This window comes from Prunus avium, chromosome 2, assembly GCF_965620075.1.
Source record: "Prunus avium chromosome 2, drPruAviu1.hap1.1, whole genome shotgun sequence".
Lineage (NCBI taxonomy): Eukaryota > Viridiplantae > Streptophyta > Magnoliopsida > Rosales > Rosaceae > Prunus > Prunus avium.
The window spans coordinates 33,194,433-33,222,415 of NC_142285.1; the positions used below are offsets into that span (position 1 = coordinate 33,194,433).

General features: G+C 36.0%; 3 protein-coding genes across 4 annotated transcripts; 1 reads left to right on the forward strand and 2 right to left on the reverse strand.

Moving 5' to 3' along the window:
- Window positions 1-145: 145 nt before the first annotated feature.
- LOC110769245 (zinc transporter) lies at window positions 146-4,910 on the forward strand. The gene is made up of 11 exons (XM_088247772.1): window positions 146-462; window positions 1,291-1,483; window positions 1,592-1,677; window positions 1,945-2,029; window positions 2,423-2,501; window positions 2,698-2,828; window positions 2,981-3,067; window positions 3,241-3,353; window positions 3,473-3,603; window positions 3,897-4,010; window positions 4,539-4,910. The coding sequence occupies exons 1-10, from the start codon at window positions 410-412 to the stop codon at window positions 4,007-4,009; spliced, it is 1,071 nt and encodes a 356-aa protein (XP_088103898.1). The 5' UTR covers window positions 146-409; the 3' UTR covers window position 4,010; window positions 4,539-4,910.
- A 5,185-nt stretch (window positions 4,911-10,095) lies between these two features.
- LOC110769266 (P-loop containing nucleoside triphosphate hydrolases superfamily protein) lies at window positions 10,096-13,689 on the reverse strand. The gene is made up of 7 exons (XM_021973204.2): window positions 13,290-13,689; window positions 12,730-12,851; window positions 12,436-12,586; window positions 12,141-12,251; window positions 11,600-11,738; window positions 11,388-11,503; window positions 10,096-10,638 (listed from the first exon to the last, which is right to left on the reverse strand). The coding sequence occupies exons 1-7, from the start codon at window positions 13,545-13,547 to the stop codon at window positions 10,462-10,464; spliced, it is 1,074 nt and encodes a 357-aa protein (XP_021828896.1). The 5' UTR covers window positions 13,548-13,689; the 3' UTR covers window positions 10,096-10,461.
- A 4,161-nt stretch (window positions 13,690-17,850) lies between these two features.
- Window positions 17,851-26,055, reverse strand: LOC110769276 (SPX domain-containing membrane protein At4g22990-like). Of its 2 annotated transcripts, none has more exons than XM_088249346.1 (11): window positions 25,847-26,055; window positions 23,379-23,449; window positions 23,187-23,307; window positions 22,343-22,654; window positions 22,075-22,188; window positions 20,992-21,446; window positions 19,824-20,125; window positions 19,463-19,647; window positions 18,637-18,827; window positions 18,410-18,543; window positions 17,851-18,223 (listed from the first exon to the last, which is right to left on the reverse strand). In XM_088249346.1, the coding sequence occupies exons 2-11, from the start codon at window positions 23,429-23,431 to the stop codon at window positions 17,985-17,987; spliced, it is 2,106 nt and encodes a 701-aa protein (XP_088105472.1). In that variant the 5' UTR covers window positions 23,432-23,449; window positions 25,847-26,055; the 3' UTR covers window positions 17,851-17,984. The 2 variants fall into 2 exon arrangements, with proteins under 2 accessions (XP_088105472.1, XP_088105471.1); XM_088249345.1 differs by lacking the exon at window positions 25,847-26,055 and adding an exon at window positions 24,062-25,202.
- Window positions 26,056-27,983: the final 1,928 nt, after the last annotated feature.

A 27,983-nucleotide genomic window follows, 5' to 3' on the forward strand; every position in this document is an offset into this window, starting at 1 on the left:
TTTTTGGTGTTGATTTTGTGTTTTGATTGGAATTTTTTTTTTTCGGAAAAAGTAGACAATGAGTGCCTACTTTTTATTCCCAAGCAAATGTTCTCATAAAAAAAATGGAGATTAGGGAAGGGCCCAATATGAATCGACCCTGACCATGGGACCAAAGGCCAGAGCTTTTACAGAACGGGCCCCAGGAAAGCCTTATGCCTCTGTTCATGGGCTCATCGACCCAACAACCCCAAATCATTACAGAGACTGAACAACTGAAGAAATTGAACTCGGTAGAGAAGAAGCTTTATCCAGGTTTGCTTTCTTCTTGGGTTAGTTATGAAGCAGTAGAGGAGCATATTATCAGCGATTAAATGCACAAGTGATTGAATTTTGTAATCAACTTTTCGATTAAGCATTTGTTTCGAAAATGATGTCTCCGAGGCAAATTCCTGAAGATCGAGGATCTTCTCCTCATTTCAGGTAAGCCAATCTCATTCATTTGCATTTTTTTGTTTTTATTTTCAAGGATTTGAATGTTAAAACCCTAGGGCTGTGTTTGGTTCCCTAGAAACATTGTGGAAATCAAATGGAAGGAAATTGCATGAAATCTTATGCTGTTAAATATCTGGTTATGGAATTCATGAAACTGGCAATGTTTTTCGTTTTGTTTGCGTTGCTAGGAAATTTGGGTTTCAGTGTTCTTGTTGCTGAAGGGTTCACGAGTATGAGTAATAGATTAAGTGAATAAATATAGATACACAAAGATAAGATAGAAGAAAGCTAAATTTAGCTTAGTCAAATTGTTAAGCTGGGTTGGTTGAGTATGAACTAGTTGCGAATTTTGTTGGTTGGCAAGTAGCTGCCTGGTTTGGCAAAATGTTTAAATCAGAAAGTAGTGATGAGAATTGCATTTGTATGGAGGTTCTCTCTGTGGTTAGGTCTAGGTTAAGGAGTTATAAGTTTTCACTTTGTAATAACTAATAAGGAGCATTAAAATAACTGGTCTAGTACAGAAGCTGTCCTCAGGAGCTAAGGTTCAATGTTGGAGGAAGACGTGTAGTTGCTGGATGGCCTAGTTTTCAGTTTGGGTGTTGGTGGAATAAAATTCCTTTTCACCCCCTTCCACCCAAATTAAAAAACCCCATAATTGAAGGACTTATGAAGTCCTGAGCTTTATCATTTTGTACCTAATATGTCAGCGTGTAAGCACAATATTTTTCTTTTTTCTTTTGGGCAAGATGAGTATTTCGTGTGTTTTTTACTTCGTTGAGCGCAACTAATTATACCAATGATCTTACTTCAATGTAGGCACACACCCTTGCAAATAATCCATATTATCGGCAATTTCTTAAGAATATGGTCAATTTACTCCCTGTATCGCTACTTATCTGAAACGGGAGCTTCAGTTGTACTTTTCCTCTTCACTTGTCTGATCCCAGCATCCATCCTATTTCTAATTTTGCAAAAGCCTTGGAAGGGCAGGCCACTCTCAAACACACAGGTTCCGTGATATTTTTTCTTTTATTAGAAAATACATGAAAAAGGCATCAACATATTTTATTTATGTGATTCCGATTATATACTTCTTGAGTGTTCCAGTTTTTTTCAGGTAGTGCCTTCTATAATAAATGGTGGCATAACAGCTTTATATTTTGTTTTATGGGGAAAAGGCCTCAAATCATGTGGACCTCTAAGGTAGGTTTGGCTTAATACTAAACACTTACAACTGCCTGTTTATATAAGTTTCCATTGTATAATAATCTCGTTACTAAGCACTTACAAATGTGTATCTCACCCTCCCTATTATATGCTGGCTACAATATGCTCCTACTGAATTTTAGAAACTGTCAGCCAGTAGCAATAAGCATATGGCGACAATATCAGATTAAACCTAATTTGAGCAAATAGTATTTCTTTTGTTAATTATAACTGATTTTCTTTCATCTTTACATATTATGTTAGAGCTATATTAGCGGAGTATTCTGGTGCTGTCCTTGGGGTACTGTCTGGAGTATTGTATGGGCGCAAGGGCCACATTTGGAAAAAGGTAGCTTGATTAGATGCTTGGTCCTTTGCTTAGACTGTTTTCTTCATATCAATTATCTGCCATTATCTCCGAGCAAATAAGCAAAGGTTTTATGTTAGCATGTTTCTCTTTAAATGAAGGCCTTCAGTAAAGTCCTAGGCCATTTTCTCATTTCATTATAAGATGCCACAATGTTTTATTTAGCTATATAAAATAGTAGTTTAGGAAGGACTTCACTATCTAGGCTGGTTGGTGTATGGACGTTTCTGTGTTCAAGCTTTAGGAAAGATTTATCCGAGGAATAGAAGTATCAGATCAAAAGTATTGGTGACTTAATATCAATTATTTTAATGGAAAAATAGGAGAAAACTAATTCTTGTTTACTCACATGGATGTTGCTTCATCTTTTACCAGGTAGGTGGGCTTATTGCAATGGTGGCATCTTTCTACTTCTTATCTCAAGGGTGGGCCATGGCAACATATTCTCCATTCTATATCCTCTCTTATCGAAACTGTTGTTCTTTCACTACTGTATAGGATTAGTTACTGGTGTTTTATTATTATTATTATTATTATTCCTTCGTCCCATTCTTCCATATCATTTTTCCTCGTCTTTATTTTGTGTGTGTCTCTTTTGGACACAGTGATAATTTTTTTAAGCGTTTTATTGTGACTTAACCTGAAATTACCATTTAAAGATAGCCTCGATGATGAGGTTCAGACAGAACAAGTGTTGGGTATAAAAGAGATGGTACTTCCAATCTTTGCTGGAATCTTATCAGCACTGAGGAGGGTGATTGCGCGGCGTGTTTCACTCAAGGTGATGAATTGCTGATATTCGTCCATCTTCAGTTATCTTGTTCATACTCTTTTGCTCTAAGCATACCAAGTAATAAATTGCTGTTTATTTTTCAATTGATTAAAACAGTTAAAAAATCATTGCTGCTGATTGTACCCTTCCTGTGCTTTCAGAATCAACTTAAAAGGCGACTTAATGCAATAACTATTGCTTCTGCAACATGTTTCCTGTTTCCTGTGGCCATGTGGGACATGATCATAGTAAGTTATATGACATGATAAGCAGTCCTAGGCCGAATTTGATTAGATTTACATTTTTGGAGTGACTCTAGTTTGGGGCTTGCCTTGTTTAATGTCTGATTTGTTCTTTATTTGCCCCCTCCCACTTTTTCTTTCACTTGTAATTTTTCCTGTTGATTTTTTGGAGCACTTAGGGATCACCTTCAAGTACCAGTGACAAGGTGCCATTTTCCACTTGGGCTTTTTTGAGCACCATTCTTTTTGGAGTAATCTTGATATTCTATGTTGATAGTATCGCGGAAGAGAGGTAATATATCACAACTTTTCTATGCAGTTTTGTCTAACACTTGGAAATGTTTTACTTAATGTTTTTAGATCATTTCATATATTTCAAGTTTGATCATTATTGCTCTCAATGTGTTGTAGATTACACATGGTTTTCTCTTCTCCAAGGCATTTAATGGTAGCTGGAGGATGCATAATCGTCATGGAGATCGTGTACAATATGGACTTTTCTCTTCCAGGCTTCCTAATTTGTTGCTTAATTTTGGGCTTTGGTATGTGTGTAATATTTATTATTTCCAATGTCATGTTGTGATTGAGATTGTGATTAACGTTTTACTCATCTCTATTATTGTATCATGTCTTCCGTACAATTTTACTGAAAATGAAAGATGTGTAGATTACTGCTTCTTATGGATGCGATTTATTTATTTATTTATTGATTAATCTGTTAATTTATTCATTTAATTTTTGCACATCTGCATTATTATTAATAATGATTTATTATGTTCTACTTTTAATTATTAATTTTGCATAACTTGTGTATAAATTTGAATAACACTTGTAGGGATATATGAGGCAACTTCTTTGGAACGTGGTAGAAAAGATTCTTTTCAAACTTCAGATCTATCAAATGGGATGTTGGGGGACGAAATTCAGATGTCTTCACTTCCAACTTGAAGTATGTTTTTTTTGATTAAATAGTTGTATTTATGGCGTGCTTAGTAATTTGTCATGTCTATTTGCTATAACACTAGCAAATTGTTGCAAATGGTAGTCTTGAAAGTAATAGGCATATCTAATATGTTCGTTCCAATTATGTGAGAATTTAAAGATTTTAGCAGAGTTATGAATCCTGATCAGTATGAGGGTTTGGAAACAAGGAAGTTGACATAATAATAACAAAGATCTACATCCCACCCCAAAATACCAGAACATACACTCGGGGTGAACTAATATTGCAATAACATACACACAGGGTGCACAATGCTCTTAGTAAAATTTCACTTATTAGTATTTCATTATAAAACCAGTATTTTAGAAGTAGCAGGTAGTTTTGCATTCACTGAATAGTTTCAAGTTGAATGGGTTGGAAATACCCTCCCCTATTAAGTCCCTTTCCACCCAGTGTAAGATACAGCGCATATTGATCTATCTCTTTCTCTCTGCCTTTTTTCTTTTTCTTTGCTGATTATACTTCATCATGCAGCTGCAATTGTGGGTTAATGTACATCAGTAGCAATTTCGTTGGCAGCAAGTTGCTGCAGAGATGTTGGTTCGCTAGTCGATGTTATAAACCATAACCAGCAGGAAGGAAAAAACACTCGTTGCAAAACTCCATGCAAATTCTTGATTCTTGAAATGATAGGATACTCCTGAGAAATTTGTTGGCCGTCGATCTCAATCTGGCATATTGGGAGATCAGGCAGTGTTGAATCCGTTGAATCCATGATACTAGTCGAAAATGTGCCATACAATTCTAACTGTTCATAGTTTACCATCTGCTAAACAAATATACTTGTACTAACTTTTGAGGAGTTTTAATGACGGGTTTTATAAGATGATATTCTCTCTCTTACAATTGTTTTTTCAGGCAAATGGTTGGACATGTTAGAATATATTCTATAATTATGATATCATATTGTTCCAGAAACCCAGTTATTTTCCAAAGAATTCTAGTAGCTTCATTATGTCATTCCGTTGGTTAACCATAATTGATATAGTTCAGCAGCATATTTTCACAGGCTAACTCTTATTGTTTCTATCACAATCCATTTCTTTTAATTTTGCACAAAGTGAATGGGTTCGATTGTTTATGCATCCAAATATAAAAAGATGTGTTTGTTTAAGGAAATTGTTTCTTTTAGCAAAAAATAAAAAATAAAAAATAATAATAAATAAATTGTGATTGGTAGCATGACCAATTGATTCAATTAAATGTATTTAACAAAAGAAAAAATATTTGTAAAAACACGGTAGATTGCACAGATATTTTCCATCATGCAACATGTTTCATAATGTGAACCTTTACCTTCATAAAACTACGTATAGGGAGGATATTATGGTTCCAAAGATTGTGAATCATTTCTTGAACACAACGCAAACATACTAAGATTCTTTCAGGAAAAGAAAAAAATAGTCCAGCATTCTCTCTTCAGCCCCATATCATCAACCTCCCCAGCCAAAAATATACTAAGGGTGTTGGAAATTAGGAAGTTTCTTTATTTCCTTTTCTGTAATTGATTGTAATTGATTTAGGAGTAGTCTCCAAGTAAACCTAGGATTCCTCATAGGGTTTGTAAATCTTTCTATAAATACTTAGCCTTCTGACTCTCCTTCCCCAGAAAACGTCCCAACCTCTCCATCACTTCGTCGTAGCCAACGTGTCTCTCAACCATCCATTCTCTTACGTGATTTTCATTGCAATCAAGCTACAAATGGGCCATCATCTTCCAAGAAGTCAGGTACACAGTTTCCCTTGTCCAATTACATTTTCTTACATCTCTTTATCTCCTTCACACAAAGCTTTTGTTAACTAAAATTCAAGTGTTGTTGAGCCCACTTCTTATGCTCAGGCTTCACTTTACACTGGCGTACCGCTATGGATGCCGAACTACAGGCGCTTGCCCAACAAAACACTTGGTCATTGGTTTCACTCCCATCTGGCAAGTGTGCAATTAGTAGTCGGTGGGTGTATCAGATTAAGTACAATTCTGATGGTTCTATTGAGCGTTACAAAGCTCGTCTTGTTTCCCAAGGCTTACTCAACGAGAAGGCCTTGATTTTACGGAAACCTTTGCTACTGTTGTGAAATTGGTCACTGTTCGTTGTGTACTAGCCATTGCTTCTGTTCATCAGTGACCTATTATCAGATAGATGTTAACAATGCCTTTCTCCATGGTGATCTTCATGAAGAAGTTTACATGACCCCTCCTCCAGGCCTTTGTCGATAGAGGAAGAGTACTTTGGTTTGTCAACTGCACAAGTCCCTTTATGGTCTCAAACAAGCTCCTCACAATTGGTTTCACAAGTATTTTGTTGCCATTCAGAAAGCAGGATTTACATAATCTCTCTCAAATTATTCTCTCTTCACTCGTACTTGTGGTACATCATTTACTGTTGTTTTAATCTATATTGATGACATGGTGATCACAGGCAATGATGAGAATGTTATACATAACTTGAAGTCTTTTCTTCACAATCAGTTTCACATTAAAGATTTGGGACATTTGAAGTATTTTCTTGGGCTAGAAATTGCAAGATCAAAGACGGGAATTGTGATCTCCCAACGAAAGTACACATTTGATATACTTGATGATGTAGGTCTTCTAGGTGCTCAACTAGTAGACTTTCCTATGGAGCAAAACTTGAAGCTCACAAACAGTGATGGTGAAGTGCTCAATGATCCTTCGCGGTTTAGACTATTGGTGGGAAGCTTAATCTACCTTACAATCACTCGACCAGAGATTACTTATGCAGTCAACATTCTGAGCCAATTTATGCATCAACCGAGGAAACCATATTTGGATGCCGCTTTACGTATTCTTCGTTATCTGAAAGGTAGTCCATGTCAACGATTACTTTTCTCTTCAAACAGAAAGTTGCATTTGATAGGTTATTGTGATTCTAATTGGGCAAACTGCCCCATGACAAGAAGATCCACTTCAGGCTACTGTGTTTTTCTTGGGAATTCACTCATATCCTGGAAGACAAAGAAACATAAAACGGTATCTCATTCATCTGCTGAAGTAGAATATCGTTCCATGGCTGTTGCTACTTGTGAGCTGACTTGGTTGCGATATCTTTTGAAAGATCTACAAGTTACCAATTTAGGTCATGCAAAGTTGTTATGTGACAACCAAGCAGCCCTTCATATTGCCGCCAATCTCGTTTACCACGAACGCACGAAACACATTGAGATTGATTGTCATGTGGTTCGAGAGAAGATACAAGCTGGACAGATTGCTACCTCCTTTGTTCCATCCACGTCACAATTAGCAGATTTGTTCACAAAAGCCCTTGGAAGTAATGTTTTTAACAATCTTGTATGCAAGTTGGGCATTCTTGATATCCACGCTCCAACTTGAGAGGGAGTGTTGGAAATTAGGAAGTTTCTTTATTTCCTTTTATGTAATTGATTGTAATTGATTTAGGAGTAGTCTCCAAGTAAACCTAGGATTCCTTGTAGGGTTTGTAAATCTTTCTATAAATATTTAGCCTTCTGGCTCTATCAATACATAGAGAAATATTCTTCTCAACACAATCTCCAATTTGACAGAGGGTACAATTGTGGAATCTAGATGGCATCATATACCTTATGATAATAATCAATCGGATTCTATTCTCATCACGAAGTAAAATGTTGACATTGATGAATTCATGTAAATATTGATATACATGTACTAGCAACATGTATTGTTGATCAGAGTACTGAATTATAATGAACTTATCGAATTACTCTTATAGTCTCTAGGTCAATCTCATGACGAAACACCATAACCCATAGGGTTATCTACTGTAGACGTCCCTGAACTTGGCCCTCAGTTGCAATTGGGTCCGTGAACTTTTTTTCGTGCCAATTACATCCTTTAACTGGACAAACAATTGCAATTAGGTCCTGCCATCCAAATCCGTCAATTTGTCTGTCAAAATGATGGGTAAAAGCGTCCTTTTGAGTCTAAAGACTCTCCTTCCTTCGCTTTTTTCTTTTGGTCAAGTTCTGTGCCAGATCTCATAATTTTCTAACCTGCCAAGTTCTGTGCCACTTTTAAGAGAAGTCAAACCCCTGCCAGTATCGGTGATGCCCCTTGAAGCTACCATCTGCAATCCGATCAATATATCAACAACAACAAAAAGACCAAGAGAGAGAGAGAGAGACTTACTTGTGATGCCCACGGCCTTGGTGAGGAGGAAGGATGATCTAAACTATGAGAAAGTCCAAGATGATCCATACTTTGAGTTAGAGTTGTATGTCGACTGAGACCATGATTAACACCAACTGATGATGATGACTGAAATCCAATAGGAGGAGGATCCCTTAGTCTTCCATAAGGAATGGTATCAGTTAGCATGGATGGACTGCTCCTTCTTCCAGAATTATTTACTGTGCTGGAGAAAAGGTTATCTCGTAATCTACCAGTAATATTGTACAAAGCATCTTGCAAACTTGAAAAATCTCCTGAAATCTGTGGAACAAATTATAACTAAATATAAGAGAAGTTTGCAAGTTCACATATCAACTTTAGGTCGCCGAATATACCAAATTTCACTAAATGGGACTAAATGAAATATAATTACAATGCTTTCCTTAAAGAATGTGATAAAACCACACTTGTACAACGTCATCATTCTCTAAGGCGCACTTTGGGACCTGGTCACCGCCTATTATTCGTATACCAGTACCAGTTACCTTCTGAGTCTCTGAAACTATTACACCTCTTTTCCCAGCAAACAACCAACTTGGTTTGATGGGACTACAAGCCGTGCAGTAAGAGATGATCCTTTATTTAAGCTTGAGTCTCGCCCTTTTTCAATGCATGCTTTTACGGACCTTGAGAAAACAAGAACAATACCCTTTTGTGCTACCGAGTACCGTGATTCAGGACTCTATAGAAGATGGAAAACTGCTTTCCTCCTCTCTCCAGCACTGAATTGGATTTTGTTTCGTTCGAAACGACGAAAACTCGAATACACCCCTCACAACAAGAGCACGTGCCATTCACACGGTCAAACTTGACGAATTCTGTTACGGTATGACTTAATTGCAATTGTTTGTCCATTTAAAGGATGTAATTGGCACGAAAAAAAGTTCATGGACCCAATTGCAACAGGGGGCAAAGTTCAAGGACGTCTACAGTAGGTAACCCTAACCCATAAACTCTTTAATTCCCTCCAATAACTCAATCATTTATTGAAATACCAAGCTTTACATTCATAAAACAATACTCTGCGGTACATAAGATTCTTTTGTACAATATATATAGAGGATATTGCAGTCCCAACAATTGTGAATACTTCCTGCAACACACTTTGTAGAACATGTCATGCAAACATAGTGAATAGACTTCACCATGTGATCGGCATTTTCAATTCTTTTAGAGGACAAAAAATCCCAAAAAGAACTATTAATGTAACAGTGTTTTTAATAGTAAATTGACACTATGTACCATATTGATACTTTATTTATGCCATATCAAGAGTATGTTGCGCTATTTGCTATCCATATAATGTGGATAATATCGACATCATATCGACATATGTTAGCACACGGCACCCTCCGCCTGTTTGACAACCCGGAATAAGAGTTGGAATATCATGTTAAGATTATGGCTGATATTTTCTCTACAACGAAGTGATGCTTCTAATTTATAACAGAAAACTTGTTCACATTACAAAAACTTGTAAGGATTACTACAAACCAGCTTAATTTAGCAAGAAAATCAGGCAACCATATATAAGTTTTCGTCATATCATATCCCGATAGCAGCAAACAAATAAGTGAACTTTCAAATCCAGGGATCTGAACCAGTTCTTCTCAAGGAAATGGGTTTCCTTCCATTACCTGTCCTGCATAGGCATTCTAACTACAAAAAATTCATCTTTAATACTGGCGTTTAATAGAACAGAAACCAGATTTAGAAGTTACATAGTAGAGCACATCAACATTGTTTAACATAGTATTTTGCAAGGATCACTACCATGGTTCAAATTGTGAAATTGTAAAAGCAAATTTAATAGTGAGGCATAATCTCACCTAGGCAAAAAGATTAAATTTCCATAAAATGCCAATTCATATTCCACAGTGGTACCAGAATCCAATGTATACAAGCTAATAATCCATTTACTATTCTTTCCAAAACAAAATTGCTGCATAATCTGACATAACTATCAGGACAGCAAAAAGAAAAAAGAGTTTCTCCTATAAATTGTTCACTGCGGAATCAACTTAAATGAAATAAATTACATTAATGTGGAAGACATGTCAGTTTTCATGATCTAAGATTCTAAGAGGACAGAAAAGAATTCATCAAATAAAGCAAACAACTTGAAGCATCAATCACTTCTCCTGGTAGCCCAAAGGTGGGAGATGATGCCATCTGATGCTAAACTAGAAAGCGGAGAACATGGAATTATTAGACCTTTTGCTTCCCTTTTCTTAGTTTTTCTAGTTGTGCTTCAGCATCTTTCAACTGCTGCCTTAGAGTGGATACCCTTTGCTCTAACGCTTCCACTGTGCTTTCGCTGGCGGAAGGTTGATATGGTGTCAGAAAATGACGTGAAAATGCTTTCAGAGCTTCAACTCCGGTAACCTACAAATTCCACATTAATCAAAGGGTTGATGAATAATAAGCAACCAATGATTGTAATATTGCATATACAACGACAAATTATAACAGAGTTGGATTTAATCATAGCATACACCACAACAAAAAATTAGACTCATTTGCAGAGTTCCTCCGAAATATTCCTCCAAAGGGTTGATGAATAATAAGCAACCAATGATTGTAATATTGCATATACAATGACAAATTATAACAGAGTTGGATTTAATCATAGCATACACCACAACAAAAAATTAGACTCATTTGCAGAGTTCCACCGAAAATTTCTCCCATTGAATAAGAATACATTACCAAATTTGAATGAAATCAAAGACTAAAGAGGCCTTAAAGATCTTTAGTTGGATATTCTACCAAAAAATATACGAATATTTGACTACAAAATAACTAAACAAAAAGATTAAGCACACCTAATAACTGTGAAGAAAATTAAAACCCAAAATAAGGATTAATCCTCAAGAACTACAGAGAACAAAAGGAATCGTAGGTGGGTGAATCATGGGAAAATTCCATCATCTATAGCCCTCTTTCTAGCTAGATGGGTCACAGTTGCTACAATTTCAGTTAGAAAGGGGATATCTTGAAGTAAACTTAACACCATCATCACTCAAATGGAAAGTACGGGGAAGCACACTGTAAAAGTAGACCGATCATCAACCCCCGCCTTCCCAGAATAAGAAGTCAACATTTTCTCAAATTTTGGCACTCTATGGTTTTACCTCTTCCGGCAGCAATGGCAGCTTGGTTATGTTAAAGTCATCATACAACATGTAGAACTGGTCAAGGTACTTTTGTTGCATTCGCATTCTTGCTTTGAGTAATTTGGATTCTGAGCCTACAACATCAGAATTACCGATAGATGGTTAAACCCTGCTCAGAGCATTTACACACAAAAACATGTAAAAGGACACGATGGACATAGTAGGCATACCTTCTTCGTCATAAAGTACTTGGTTAATGATAATATTGTGTGTATCTATCTCAAATTTGGTGAGTTCCTGAACCAGTCTCTCTGTTTCATAGAGAGAGAGGAACTCTGGAATGCAAACGCAGACAAAGGTTGTCAAGTCCTGCCAAAAGTGAGATATGAGTGCATCCACAAATGCCTATAACTTTGGACATTCAATTTGGTTTGCAAGCAGGATTGATGACGTTTGGCAAGTCACTTAAGATTCTGAAATGTACTACAATTTATTCTCCTCTCCAAACTGACAGTGGTAAAAGTACTCTAGATTTATAATAAAGAAGGAAACAAAAGGGTTTAGCTTCTACCTAAATAAGTGGAAAAAATACGTTCTTTCTTTTGAAAACCAAAACCCAAACAAGGAAATACTTTATTCTTCTTTTTTTAAATTATTTACTTGTTGCTGCTTTACTCTGATCCAAAACATATTTGTTACCGTACAATAGTCATCCTCACCAAAATCAACAATACAGTCAACAGAAAAAGGCAAATGAATGGGGAGACTTACTGGGTCTTTGAATTGCCTGTTAACTTGTTCAATCACATCTTTCATGCCCTCGAGCTTTCCCAGAATTGCATCCTCTCCAAATTCATCATCAACACCAAAGAGGCGGGTCATCTGCCTCGATCAATTTTCAAACACTTGATACCATCAGCATAGAAACAGTTGTAACTGAACAATTATAAGCTTACAGAACTCGGACAAGAAAGTTTGAGACAAAAGTAAAGATTCCACTCGTGTCTTAACTCACAAATGTTTGCATGCAAGGGAAGATACAACAAAAGGGTTCAACGATAAATACCTGACTCATTAAACCACCGAATTTATTTTTCAAAGACATCACTTTTGCCAGACCTTTCTCCAAGGTTGATGGAAACTGCAACAGCCGAAGTGTATGGCCAGTTGGTGCAGTGTCAAATACTATAACCGAATAATCCATTGTTTGGACCAATCTGCAGGGAATAATTTACACAAATGATTTAGAACGATGGTTGGTAAAATATAAAATAAGTAGCATATGCAAGGAACTCTACCCAGATAGTAAAGAGCAAGTGTGAATTGCAAAGAAATAAACATAAAGGAATATAAATCTTACTTGAGCATCTCTGCAAAGCTCATGGCTTCATCAATTCCTGGAATGGCATTTGCTAGCTCAGAAAACAAATTGTCCATTCCATCTGTTCCCATGTCTTCATGCTCAACAGTAGGATCCACTTCCTATGGAGGATCATAACCAAATAATGAGACTGCACATAATGAAATCCACACACACACACACACACAAGCAAGCATATCGAGATTTTTAATAATAAATACAAATGTCAACCATGGGTAAAGAGGAAAAGACTCAGCAAGGCAATGACGAATTGGCTCTACTTTCAGAAAACAAATCAAATTCAAAAACAAATTGTTCACAGAACTGAAACAAAACACAGAACCTATGAACTGGGAATCCCTAACTTCATCAAACAGAACCAAATTCTAAGAAATATCCATCATAATCAATCAAACCAATATATCCAACAACTGGGTAATTCCCAAATTCATCAAAAACCCAAAATTCCACCAGAAAAAACCAAAAAATAACCGAAAACAATAACAATTAACCAGTACAAATAATAGAGAAGAGACAAAATTGTGAATCAAAAAGCGTACCATAGCATACAGATTGGTGAACCCATTAACCAAAGTTGGAGTCTTGGTGAACTTCTGTTGAAAAGCATCGCTGAGATTGTGAGCAGGGTCGGTTGAGATGATCAAAACAGAGGATCTGACCCTGGAGAGAAGGATCGAGAGAATTGAGCTACAGGTCGTTTTGCCTACACCACCTTTCCCACCAACAAAAACCCACTTGAGGCTGTCTTGCTCCAGTACGTTCTGAAGAGTCCCCTCCGGTAAATCAGCTGCCGCCATTTATTCACAGAGCACCGTTTACTCTCTCTCTATCTTTCTCTAAAGACTAAACAGTTGGAACCCAGAAATCTAGAGAGAGAAAAAGAAACAGTTCGACAGTGAAAGAGTCGAACTCAAGGACGTACTGCCGTGCTAATTTTGGGTCGGGTTTTGAGCCCACATTCCTCGAAAAAACTTGTGTTATGCTGACATGGCAGAAAAAAAAAAACCTCATTTACAGAGAAATTTATCTGTCATATTTGAGGTGGTGTAGTTATATATGGGGTGATTTTATTGGCAACCGGCATCCCATTATTTGCTCTTTACACCCCATATTAATTTTAAACATGAATAACCTATTTTATTCTTGTACATAATTGCTGTTAAGGACAAAAAAATTAAAAATTAAAAATTAAATTATTCACTACACCTCACATATGTTCATGCAACTCTAGTTTGACTTTTTTCTCAAACCATCATGTTCCTACAACTCTAACAAGATTTATACGTTTATATTGGTGAAAAAATATCTTATATTTATTCATGAAGGGTGAGATTGAAGTTAGAGAGGCTTTGAATGAGGTATGAGTTTATTTTTTGGCGTTTTGCAAGTTTAGGGTTTAGGGTTGGTCGTTGGTTGCGTTCAGCATATCAGTACCGAACGCGATAGGTAAATTCGGTGGAATGCCACTGAAACGTTGCACCTATTTCGATCGTGTCTGACCGATCATGAACTTAATATTCGGTGGAGATCCACCGTAATATGAAATTTTTTTCAGTGGTTTATTACCGAAATTTTGCCTGCGTTTCGGTGGCAACAAACCGAAATTTATTTACTTTTTCAATAACTTATTGTCGACCACAAATTTAATGCAACCTATTTTGATCTTACTCTCATTAAAGGAACAAAAACAAGGTAACGCCCCTACTGAAGGCAATAATGTGTAATGGACTATAGTGATCAATTCACAACTTATTCGGTAATTATTTTGAGTTTTTTTTTCTTTTCCTGAAATCATTTTTAGTATTATTAATGTGGCATTAATGTTTCAAATTTTCTCTTTATATAACATGAGTTTTATGTATAGATATTCAATGATAGAGATGCATTACTTAGATGGACTCGTGCACAAAGAAAAATAAATAATATTGTCATTGTAATTAAAAGGTCTGATTATGGAGGTGAGGGCAAGAGAAGACCTCGAGTAATACTTGCTTGTGAGAGGAGCGGTAATTATAAGTCTTGCAAGTCTAGTGAGACAATTGATATAACGTTGGATGCAAATAGTGACGGATTCGGTAGATGATCACTAAAAAACGAAAACAAATTCGGTGGACTATCACTAAAAAAAGAAAACATATTCGATGAAGTACCACTGAACAACCGAAATACATTCGGTGGGAATCTCCTGAAAAAATGAAATAAATTCGGTAGACTTCCACCGATAAAAGGTAACGATTTCGGTGGTAACATATTGAAAGTAAAACTAATTTTAGTACAAATCAGGTTCAAATTCGGTGGACTACCACTGAAGCAATGTAACCAATTCGGTGATAAACCATCGAAACTAAAATCCAGTTTCGTAAAACCAAGTTCGAACCTGTTGGGGTCTTTTTCCGTTGAAATGCTCGTCCGGGCTTGTTGATTCTCGGACCGCCATACAGTGGTGGATCAAGCTTTTGTTGCCCCTTTTTCTGAGTTAGCGAGGACTAGGCCCAAAGCATCCCGAGGGAGAAGCATGTCTCAGGGGAGTACTCTGTTCTTCTTCTAGCGGCTGCGTGTTTGGTGCTGACGTTTCTGGAAGCTTGACGAAGAGTTGAAGATGACTTGCTGATATTTTCGGCAGCTTGACGAAAAGTTAAAGATGACTTGCTGATGTTGATATGAAATTATATGAGCTTGGCATGAGAGCTTGGAGTGTGGGAGCTAAAGATCCACAAGTTTAGCCAATGAGAATGCATGTGCTTGGCTTGGTGTTGGATATGCTTGAGTTTGAGTGTTGATAATTTGTTGTTTGTGGCTATGGTGTTTATAGCTTGGAAGGAAGGGAAAGCTTGGAGTTATGCTTGGTGAGACTTTATGGATTTAAGAGTTTCAAGAGAAGAATAATGGGAGGAAAAGCTTGAGGCTTGAAGGCTATGGTATTTAAAGCTTGGAAGGATATGAGGAGGAAGGAAAATCTCGGTTGTGATGGTTGAAGAATGGCTGGGATGGCTAGGATGGCTGTGATGGCTGCTGGAATGCTTGCAGCAGCCAAAGGGTGGAAGAAAAGTGGTTCGACAGTTGTTGGGTGCTTGAGCAACCAAGAGATGTTGGTTGACAGTTGCTGGGATGCTTGCAGCAGCCAAAATATGGAGGTTGATGGCTGGGATGGCTGCTGGAATGCTTGCAGCAACCAAGAGATGGTTGATTTTGGCTGGGCAAATGCCTCCAAATTTATAGATGGTGAGGGTTTTCCTTTATCTCCAATAGGTAGAAGGAAGTGTTGGAGCTAGTCTATTTCCTATAGGTAAAAGGGAGCATTGGGACATTCTTATTTCCAACGAGTAAAGCTAAGCATTGGAAAATGACTATTTCTAACGAGTAAAGGGAAGTGTCGGAATTGGCTTGTTTTCAATGGGTAATAGAGAGTGCTGGAAAAGGCTTATTTCCAACGGGTAAAGCTAGACATTTGGAAAATGACTATTTCCTATGGATAAAAGGAAATGCTTGAAAAATATCTCATTTGCTTACCCACATTGGAGGACTCTAAGTAATGGGCTTGGACTTTGGTGCTCCCAAGTAGCTAGCCCAAAATCTCCATTATCCAAGAGTTTTCGTGGGCCTTGTGAACCTCCGTAACCTTCCACACCACAATCCCTCGTGCAAACCCCGTAAACCACATGACTTGGGTTCATGTGAGCTCGATAGGTGATTGACAAATGAAAAAATGTATTATTGGCTTCGCATGGCATGGACACTATTATTTATTTAATGAATTAATTCCCAAAATACAGCTTGGATTAACGCATGACCAACATTTTGTGTTATATTAGGCTTTAAATGTCTTTGGGCTTCTCGTGACTTTTTTGGGCCTCAACAGAACCATACACCCAAAAAGTTCAAATAAAAAATTTAAATCAGACTTTGGCTTTTCAAAAGTGAAATCAAACCTAGGCTTAATCAACACTTAGAAACGTAAATATAGGAATCAAAATTGAAATTATACCTTGGCTCTTCGAAGGATTTGTGAAAACTTGACAGATTGGTTGTGAGATGGTTGAGACGATAGTGGTTTGCGACGAGTTGAGGTGTTTGGGGTTGGCTGTGGGGTGTGATAGCTCTGTTTCAGTGATGGGTTGTGCGATGGGTTTAGGTTTGTAGAGATAGGTTATGCGATGGAGTTCGGTGGTTTGCAGAGATGGGTTGTGCGATGGCTGTGTTTCAAAGGGGATGGGGTGTGCGATGGAGCTGCTTGTAAATCTGATAAGGTGTGCAATGGGGTGTGTCTGCAAGAGGAGGGAATTTTCGATGGGGTGGGGCTTGATATGAGATGGGTTGGGGTTTGATATCAGATGGGGTGTGTCTGAAAGGGATGAGGATTTTCGATGGGTGGTGTCTGATATGGGATGGGGTTTACATAGTTAGTTAGGGAATGAGGTTCATGAGGGCAATTTAGGGAAAAAAATGGGGTATAATGAGTAATTTGAAATTTTATTAAAATTCAGTGAGGTGTACAAAAATTATGGGGTGTAAAGAGCAAATAATGGGGTTCATATAGAATTACCCTTACATATGAATTATAATTTGAGTGAATTGGTGACACTGACATTAATTTCTCGTTAAGATTTTTTCTTATATACTAACCATCGTATTTAGGTAAAATATTATTCTTAATTATAGTATTCGTCTATGCTTTAAATTATTGAAAATGCGTTGTGTTTTGCTTTTGAACACTCATTTACGTGCATATGAATAATTATTAGTCATTGAACAATTGACAGTATAATTCACACGCATCACATGAAGTTAATGTTCTTAATATCGGGTTAAACTTACTAACCACTAGAGTTGGCCCAACCTTAAATTATTGATATGCTTGTTAGACTCGTTATTTTTTTGAAGGAGACAAACGCTCTTATTTGTCAGGTCCAAAATTCTCACAAAACTATATCTGCATTATTGCTATGACATCCAATTGGTAACGTTTGTAATTTTGTTGACTGTTCTAATCAATTGTTGATCCTTAACAAAGCTTCCCCATCGAAATTCTTTAATGGCTTGACGAATGCCAAATGAAACCATGAAAACTTAGGCATATCTAAAGTCTGCTGTGTTACTAAATTGCAAAAGGCTCAATTTCTCATTTTCATTGAAATGATCTGAAAACCAGCAAGGAAAAAGCATTGTTGGCATTGATTTATATTGAGCGAGTCTAGTTTCACTTAGCAACACTATACACAGAGAAGGAATGGAAATCAGTAGAGAGAGTTGTAGGTGAAGCAGGTGGCAACAATGGATGAGACGCAGATGAACAATGCAGGAACCAGGGTGGTATTCAAGAGCTTGCTCTCACCCCAAAACCCAGCTAGTGTTATTGTTCCATCTGCGATTACTCGAGCTAGGGTCCCTGCTTCGGTTGAAAGCAGTCCGCCATTGTAAGTCCCACGAGAAAGCCTCGATGACATGACTCGAGATAGGAGTGATAAATTTACACCTGGATCAGTACAGAAACTGTCATCTTTTTCATGTTGAGGAAGCAAATCAAAAGTTGAGCACAAAATTTGATATATGTAACTTAAAATACGGAGAAAAAAAATGGGGGTTTCAGAGCTAAACTTTAAAATGCTTAAAAAGATATACAAGAAGTTAATTGTCCTTCCACAACTATATATTGAATTACCTTCTAGGACTTCAGCTGACACGAATGTTATAAGGGCTGAGCTGACATACTGAGGCACAGAGTAAGGGATCAATACGTGGAAGCTTAGTAGTATACCTATGCATACCAGAATTTCAGATGCCAGTAGAACTTGCCTGCAATCAGGTCAGCAAAGAGAAGAAATATGCATCAGCTGGTGAGTTAATATATAGCAGATAATATAGTGAATTTCATACTTGAAGGTCCACCTTTCTTCAAACATGTTGCTGATGTAGCTTCCAACGACAACGTTGACTGGAAGCACCGTTAGCCCGAGACATGCAAGAAAGATTGCCACACTGCTAGTCGACCAAATAAAGTAATATCCAGTGATGACACTGGATTCAGCAAGTACAATCTCCATTGCATATTTCAGCATAAAATAGATATACAGTTGAACCTGGTGAGAATTAGCAAGATTCAAGTAAGATGTCATGAAGAATGCAGGAACAAGTTCGAATGAGATGAAAGATCTAAACGCCAGTAATAGATGGTCCTACTAACTAAAGCAAGCTTGAGAGCTGGTAAAAAAAAGGGGAAATGGATGAAGCGCAGCTAAGAAAATCGGAGTGAAATGTGCTGAGATGACGTAAGAGTGTACAGTTACAACATCATAGTGCTATATTCTATTCATAAACCTAAACAGATTTGCTTCCAAATATACAAAATGCCTTAATCATGTGAACCTACATAGTACATATAGTTTTCAGATTTATTTTTTGGGTAACAATATAATTTTCTGATTTCAGCGATGTTAATGATATAATGGGTTCTCTTAATGAATTATCCGAATTTTATTCCCATGGTTTTAGAGAACCGATATGCAATTTAGTGCCACCAACAACAATCAGTCATCTAAAGTGTATTTAGTGAACGCTCCTCCCTCTATATCCCTTGATGGATGAAGACTTCAACTACAAGTAAGAGACTGCTTTGTCTCTAAAGTGTTGGTGTGTAAGTTTAAAAGGTGGATCTTCATAGAGAACTTTTTGATTTCTGTATAAAAATATTAGATTCTTACGAAATACTCTATACCTTCACTGATGGGGTTAGTAATCTATATGCTGACACAATTGAATTGACTGGTTTTTGGATTTCCGCAGGATCTTCTTCAGCATCATCACAATCAGTGTCTCCATCTCCATATTTTTGCTTAGCTTTGGAGTTTGACAGCAATGGTTGTGTAGGACCATTCTCCACAGAAATATTTACAATTTTCCCTGTTTCAAACAAACTCCACATGAATAGTGAAGAAATTGTGTGCCATAAGAGGTGACAAGAATGAACATTAGTGTGAAAAGATAAAGGATCATAATTTTTTTAAATATAAAATGGGACATCATCTGGAAAAAACAAACAGTCTATTGAAAAGAACTAAGAAATCTTGTTTACAAACCAGAATTAGATTCCCGTGGCACAATATTTTCTGTTGTCACATGAGAAGGCTCTTTAAAAGAAATCGACAACCACAGCAAATAGATTAGCCATGCAAGAGCCATAATCCAACCAGGTAATGTGTCTTCGTTGAATGTCAATTTGTAAATCTTGAAATTAGTTTGGAGTAAACAAGCAAGAGCAGGCCCACATGCCATTCCAAGTGCACCGGCACTGACAAAACCAGCAGAAGCCTGCATTCGCAATTTAAGGGGTACGCAGTCACTGATATAACGCCTATTAACTGCTCTTGCAGAACCTAACCTGCAAAATTGATAAGATGACTGTCCATATTAATAAGGTAAAACGAACATACTAAATCCAAAGATAGGAATATTAAACTTTGTACTAATGCAGGAACTGCACCACAAGATATATTTAATAAGGATAATCACCAATACACACATTCACACAATTGAAAACAAGTCCATATGCAGATTTGGAGTAAAGCCAAACTATGTTATCAATAGATTCGGGGATGTGAAACCAAGGAGCATCACTTTTAGAACACAAAAAAGGTGAAATTTTACAGGACCTATATTAAAATAGTGGTCTTCTAGAGTTTTGAAATCTGGTGTTGCATTGCCACTGTCAGAGAGGCCACATATCTTAAACAGTCGTACTAATATTTGAAACTTCTTACAATTCATGATACAATTTCATGTGTGTCAAAACTAATAGTAGAACCCGACCCAAAAAAAAAAGACCCTAATAGTAGAGATTCCAATTCTTTATTTTCAAGAAAACAGGGCATTTCCAGTGCAGTGCAATTTCTAAAAAGCTGCCTCAATCTCCATTCAGGTTACCCTTTCTCAAAATGTGCTTATATGCTTATTAATATTCAGAATGGAATTTGACAACAATCAGTATTTACGCCAGTCGCCAGTAAATTAGAAAGGTTAACAAAAGGTCAAGCTTAAGAAAATCCACCGAAAAGCATAAGGAAAATGAACAAATATACCCTAACCACTAACAAATATAGACTATTCATTACCTCTAAGTTCTGACATGAAAACAGAGACTGTGCATAAAATATTCTATAATATCACTCAACATTAAGTTTGGCATGCAAATGTAATCAGCAAATCTACACAACCAAATGTAAGTCTCACAATAAAAGAGTCACTTACCCGCAGAATAGTCGACCAATCAGAAGTACTGATATTGAATTAAGATCATAAGCTAGTGCATACAAAGTATTTCCCACAAGAAGAATGATGCTGCTAAATACCAGTGGTCTCATGTATGATCTATTTGACCATGCACTGAAATAAACTGAGGAGAACACCTGAGCAACAGCCATTGATCCAATCACAACACCACAGACGGTTGCTGCAGCTCCGAGGGTCATGGAGTAATTGTCAGCTGTTGGGACAATTATATATGTATTAATCATATACAGAAATGTGTTTGCCAAGTTCAAGAGGAGTGACATGAAATGATATCTTCCGTCATCAGCATGATCCTCAGATGGGCTTTGTAAATCATCCCCCATAAGAAGTGCATGTTTTCCCAAATAATGAAGGAAACTTGTTGAGTTTGATAACCTGTTTACTGCTGCCCTGATAGAATCAAGGACAGGATCCTGTAAAATCAGATTCATTAGATATTTAGATGTCAGTTGTAATGTACAAAGTGAACCAGCTAAAATGTGCCGCAACTATCATGTGAAATACTAAACAAGATGAACAACTTGAGTCACAAACTTTTCAAAGTTTAAACTTCAACAACATAGATAAGTACATGGTTGAGAGAGAGAGAGAGAGAGAGAGAGAGAGAGAGAGAGTTGAAGTATAAATTTTTTGAATCCTTAAATTCAAACTCAGCTTGATAGAGGCGGATATTGTGTGAGGGTAAATAAATCTTCTAAGCTAACACCTCTAAATTAAAGTGCTTTTTCATACCAATGCACTTGCGCACACAGAAACACATTATTAAAACTGTAGTTGCAGAAGATCATAAAAAATCGTATTCTCTTCTAAAAGCAGATTGACATTATGAATGAATCCTATTAGAATATTAATTTTCCCTGATATTCATTTCTAAAAACTATTAACATATTGCAGAGGCAGCCATTATCAAATGTTATGCCTTGCGAATTTCAAGCATAATAAAATTCAACTGCTAGCACAAACATTATGAAATTCAATCAGATGGATTAGAAGGAGAGTGTTGATGTTGTATATAATACTTCAATGGATATTAGAGTAAACCGGGTGGGAAAAGGCAGGCTGATCATATATTGATATGTAGTTCCCATAATGTTGTTGAAAATCTTGAAGGTCCGCCAGGTTTCGAGATATGGCTCCAACAACGGCCCCAACACCCTGCATATTAAGCTTTTAGCTGATGATGCTTGTATTCAATTATAAAGATGGTAGAAGCTACTTTTTGTACTGATATTATAGTGTACCAAAAAATTCGTAAGGTGCGGCTAAGAGGGAAAAGAAAAAAGAAATGAGAACAAATTTAGCCCATTACCACTTGCTTGCAAACTTGGCGTAGCTGGGAATAAGGATGATTTGCACGAGTTTTGACGTAGTAGTCAGTAAATCTATAACCAAACCGCTTGTCAAACTTCTTCAATATCTTACGCAGACCGATAGCATTCATCTCAACAAAAGAGAGGATTCTTAAAAGATCTCGTCCAACTGATCTATATGCTTCTTGCAGTTCAGGTATTTTTGCTTCATCTACTTGCTGTAAGACAGAATCATACTGTTCTCCAAGATTCAATAACTTGCTTGCAAGAACTCCTTGTTGTTGCAGCAGAAACATGACAATCTTTTCAATCTGAAGTCAACAACAACAACAGAAAAGAAAATCATTCTTACAATATATGATTTAACACCAAAAGTATCCATGAATGTAAATGTATTAGCTACTGGCGAAAATCTGTGCTCCGACCTCAATGAATACAACAATATGAAGGCGATCCTCACCAGAAAACAAGGGAAAAGGAAGCTTGAGAAGTCTATACATTTTATTTGGACCTTCTTGAAACAGATAATCAGAATGAACAACATACAATGATAAAACTTCAGCATCATCCATCCATACATGCCCTTTTTAATTATTAGATGAGATGCGTTGATATATTGACCTCCCATCCCATGTAGTACAATTTAGCAGAAGCATAAAAAATTGCATGACTTGCAGTTTCAGAAAACATCACAAATTGAGATGGCATGATATGGAAGTTAAAAAATGAAATTTAGAAATCCCACCGGTGATTTATCAGTCTGCACATGATAATGGTGTATAACAGACACTGCATTAAACTTGTGAATAAAAGACATAATTCCAATAATGCAACACTGGTTACCTCACTATCTAGTAATATTGAGAAGTCCTTAAGAACAAGGTGGCGATTTTGTGTTCCAACTTCAATTTGTTGTGTATATCGGTTGAGCTTCTTCTTCATTAACTTGTAGTCAAGATAGTATCTGAAAAAGAAACAAACAAATTAAAAGTCATAGCAGAGAGCATATTTGGTTCGAAACTTACTCGAACGTACCCTTGCCATTCTTGAATTTGTGATTCTCTTAACTTCTTCCCGAAGGCAACCATCTTTCAGAATCAATGCTACTGTAAGAAGAATATCAGCAACACATAAAAGATTAAAACATATAGACATACAGCAGATACTAGAGCAACATAAGTTTTCTGCACTACTTTTTTTATCAGAGTTGACAAAGCAGCAAATTGAAATCAACATTCATGGTAAGTTTTTCTTTCCTCTTAAATGTTAAGTATATGCTTCGTTGGCTACAAAAATTAAAGACAATATCTCATAATATAAAATTTTCCATTTAGTTTGCAACTCATATCAAACCTGATGAAACTGAGGGAAAGATTGGAGAAAATTTCACTCTGACAGTCAAAATGGAAATAAAATGGGAAACACTGCTAATTCAAACAACCAAATTAAAATCTTTGATTTGCCCATTTTCTCAACTTCACTTTCCTTCTGGGAAAACTTCCAAATTCAGAAATTTTAACTCTGAAGCTCTGTAAAAAATTATTATTTTTTAAAGAACATCTATTTTCCAACAAAGGGTTTTAATTTAAATAAATAAATAAAAGAACAAACACAAAAACATAATCCCATGTAACCAAAATGTAATTCTACACCCTACAGCAGAAATAAAAATAAATAAAAACCCAGAATTTATAAGAGCTTAAGAAAGAGAGAATTACCAAATCCAAACTGGAAACCGTATTGTTCATCTTCTACACGAGGTAGGTATGTTTGGTGGAAACAACATGAAAATGAGGTTTTGTTTTGAAAGAAGGGTTTTTTGCAAGAAAATATGTATGTGGGAATGGAATTCCAAAAATCTTGTAAGCTTCCAGGAAACGGATTCTAATTTTTTCTTAATTAAAAAAACAAAAACAAAAAGAAAACAAATGCAAACAAAACAAACGTCAGAGAAAGAAATAAAAAGGAGCTCTGCTCTTTCTGTGTGTGTTTTGCGGTGTCTCTCAACTCAAAGAGAGAGACTCTGTCATGACTTAATCAGTCATCAAATGTCGCGCGAAATTTGGTTTTTGTGGCTAATTTCCAGGAAGGGTAGGAAATACCATATATATCCTCGTAACACGTGATTTTTTGCCACTTATGTGCAAACAAAGCTAACAAACCAAAAAGCAATGCAACAAAGATGTACACTTGGTTTTATATACACCGTACACCGTACACCGTCATATATATTTTTAAATTATTAAAATAATCAAATTGGATCAAGTAAAATTAGGATTTTGATTTGAATATGTGAGATATGCTTGTTTGATCTAGTATTGTAGTTTGTGAGTTCGGCATAGAACATGCAGTCTCAACTCAACGCAATCTTTTGGGGTAATGGGAAGGCAATGTTGAGAGAGTTGCTCCCCTATATAGCACATGACAAATACTTGAAGTTGAATTGTGACGGTCACATACAGTAGACTGTCACGTGGTGTTACTAATACACGTAGCAAGCGATATAATTGATAATACAGATGTGTTGGTATGGTAATGTGGCAATGCAATAGTCACACTCATAAATTATGTGTAAAGTGAGATATTATAGGCGATTGAAAGAAAATGACTTCATGTTTATAAATTAAAAAAAGGAAAGAGTTGGTCATGATGAGGACACTTAAAGAGTAAAGATTCAATAAGAGGGCTACAACAAGATAAGTAAATAGTTTAGCACTGGCTCACCCCACATGATTAAAGGCTAATGTGGGTTTGGATTTAATTATTGAAAGTGATGTCAGTCGTGTGGTGCTATGCATGCGCAACTTACAAATAGTACTGTGTAACTGGAATGGATTAAGTTGTCTTGTTTGGGTAAAATCTAATAAACCAAAAGATAATATATAAATAATATATATATATATATACAGTTTTTCTCTTAATACAACGCCATTGTTGTAGCTATATTTCTTATATCTAAAGCTTGTTTTGTATACTCACTCGTTGAAGCGTGGAGGAAAATTGAGAAAGGGACGAAAGCGTGGAGGAAAACTGAAACAACGAGGGCGTCTATTAAGAAATTTTGGATGTCCAAATAGGAGAAAATATGTACATATATAATATGCGGGGAAAATTAATTAACTTGAAATGCATATGCAAAAATATATAGTCTCACATATGGTTTCCATTGCTAGCGGAAATAAAACTAAGAATGAAAATCAAGTAATACCAGAACAAGGTAATTAAAAGTACTAAGACGGAATTCCTTATTTGCATTGATATTATTGGGGGGGGAAACTCCAAGAAACAAAACCTCAACTCAACTAAGAAAGAAAGATGAAGAAATGAAGGCTCGGGGCCTAGAAGAAGAAGAAGAAGAAGAAAACCCTGAGAAGAGATGAAGGCCATCTGATTGTTAACTGTTTGATAGAGAGATAACAAAACTGAAAACGAAGCTAGGTTTAGAGCTACTTGCTTGAGCATTTAAAAGCATGCAGGATACGAAACACACAGAGTGCACTTACAGTCAGTTCAAAGAACTCGGGTCCGCTGATGAACCTTGTTGCCCTACTTTCACTGCAAAAGATTAGTATTTAAAGAAGAACACAATCCAGTGAAAAGAGAGAGAGAGAGAGAGAGAGCTTTTCCTTGGGGTTTAATTCATTATGATTTACATGATGAAGCCCAGTGAATGAAACAAGGACCTGCCACCAAACTAAACGCAACTTTTACTGTACCCTTTAATGAAAGAATCTGACTAATTAAACTGATTAACTAGTTGTTAGCTTAGTGATATTTATATTTTTAGAAAAAAAATTAAACTCAGAAATGGATTATTCATGTTGTGCATAAGTAATGCACCTTTATTTGTGGCTCATAACGAAGAAAATCTTAGTTTTCAGGTGAGGGTCTCAAAGTCTCATGATCCCTAGCCAAGTGTCATGGATAAAGGAGTGTGTGGTAAAATTTAAATTTAAACATTCTTTTGTTTTTGTTCAATAAATAAATATAACTTTAAACATGGAGAAAAAAATAATAATAATCTTGTTGGACCTGAGTATAGGCTTTGGGATGGAAAGCTTCAAAACTTGGTACTAATAAATTTAGGCTTGTGTTATGCCGAAATTTATTTGCCTTATGTGGCTATTAGTGGAGATACACTTTGTGCATTGGATTAATTATGTGTGATTACGCTCCACCCAATCAAAACTAACTCATCATATCCCAGCAAAAATTAGCACTTCTTAAAGTTCGTGTTCAAATTCTCAATCCAAAAATACAAGCACACCCAGAGAGGAAAAAAAAAAAGTTTAAGCCAGTGGGTAATTTATCTTAGTGGTTGAGGTCTTTGTTTGCAAACTCCGTAGTATCAGTTTAAACCCCCTTGCGGGTGCCCCCTTCCCCTTAAAACATAATTCCCCCTCCCCTTAGAATAGACTACCGATCGAATAAAAAAAAATTAAAAAAAAGATTAACAAACCAGAAAATTCCACGTGTTGTGTATTGCGTGCCACATACTTGTGATATATATATACTAGCTTCTTCGCACGCGCTTCCGCACCTTTGAGAGGCTTTTTTTAAAAAACTTTAAATTTATTTTAGAATTAAAAAATATAATGGGTAATTGTAGTCCATAAAAATATGATCCATTATCTGATTTTTTTTTTTAACGTTCTTTTTTTTTAAAATATGAAAAAGTGTGAATTTATCATATTATCCTCATTTAATTAATAATTTCAATTCTTAATGTTTGCATTAACCAATAGTATTTTTTAATATTTTAAATGTTTTACCATTCTCTGCCTTTTGCTTTATATATAGAGATAAATATGAAGTGTAACACATAAAAGTTAAAAGTAAACTGGTCATTATATGGCTTTATAGGAACAAATCTTTTTGTTAGGATACCATATCTTCCACGTGGCCCATTAATTTACTAGGGACAGAAAATATAAATTAGGTCAATTTGGTGGCATATACTTTCTGTCTCGTCTGTCGTATGCATTCACACATTCATTTTTCTTAATTATATAATTTATATGGGCCAGCCACTAGGAATATTCTCATTTCCAGTTTTTTTTAAATATTTTCAGTGATATTATGACATCACTAATCTTATTTATTAATATTTCTGGATAAAAAAGAAAAGAAAAAAAATCGTAATTTAGAATTGTGGTCAGGAAGCTAGAATGAGCATGAGCCATAGACAAGCCAGAAAAACACAAGCCGTGGAAGTAAAAATGGATGTTCTTAGGAATATTCTTACCTCTTCCAATTACACCTGTCTTGGCTTTAAAAAAAAGCACGCTCTAAAAGCAGATGAATAGACTAAAATGAAAATAAGATCATCAAATTAACTGTAAGATAGGTGACTTTTAGGTCCATGTGAAACTTGTGTTCAAAAAGACAAATTTGTAGGTCAAAAGCAAACTCGATATTAGTGGAGAAACCAACCAAATTACAATATCAACTTTGAGATTATTTTTTTTTGTTTTTTGAGCAAATCAACATTGAGATTTTTATTAGCGCAAAATATCAACTGGGCTGTGTTCGTGCTGTGCTTGGCCTATTTAACTTTAATTATTTTTTTTCCCTTGAATTTCTTTAAACAAAAAAATCACGTTAGCATATTAAATTTATACAAAAAAAAAAAAAAATAAC

What these genes read in the sequence shown, in the direction of transcription:
- LOC110769245 (XM_088247772.1), top strand. Translation starts at nt 410, where the DNA reads ATGATGTCTCCGAGGCAAATTCCTGAAGATCGAGGATCTTCTCCTCAT. An exon ending in GGATCTTCTCCTCATTTCAG is followed by an intron (nt 463 to 1,290) that starts GTAAGCCAATCT and finishes ACTTCAATGTAG; the next exon opens with GCACACACCCTTGCAAATAA. An exon ending in TTGCTTAATTTTGGGCTTTG is followed by an intron (nt 3,604 to 3,896) that starts GTATGTGTGTAA and finishes TAACACTTGTAG; the next exon opens with GGATATATGAGGCAACTTCT.
- LOC110769276 (XM_088249346.1), bottom strand. Translation starts at nt 23,431, where the DNA reads ATGGTTGCCTTCGGGAAGAAGTTAAGAGAATCACAAATTCAAGAATGG. An exon ending in TACTAACCCCATCAGTGAAG is followed by an intron (nt 18,828 to 19,462) that starts GTATAGAGTATT and finishes AATTCTCACCAG; the next exon opens with GTTCAACTGTATATCTATTT. An exon ending in GTCAGCTGAAGTCCTAGAAG is followed by an intron (nt 18,224 to 18,409) that starts GTAATTCAATAT and finishes GTACTGATCCAG; the next exon opens with GTGTAAATTTATCACTCCTA.
- LOC110769266 (XM_021973204.2), bottom strand. Translation starts at nt 13,547, where the DNA reads ATGGCGGCAGCTGATTTACCGGAGGGGACTCTTCAGAACGTACTGGAG. An exon ending in TCACCAATCTGTATGCTATG is followed by an intron (nt 12,852 to 13,289) that starts GTACGCTTTTTG and finishes GATCCTCCATAG; the next exon opens with GAAGTGGATCCTACTGTTGA. An exon ending in TCGGTGGTTTAATGAGTCAG is followed by an intron (nt 12,252 to 12,435) that starts GTATTTATCGTT and finishes TGATCGAGGCAG; the next exon opens with ATGACCCGCCTCTTTGGTGT.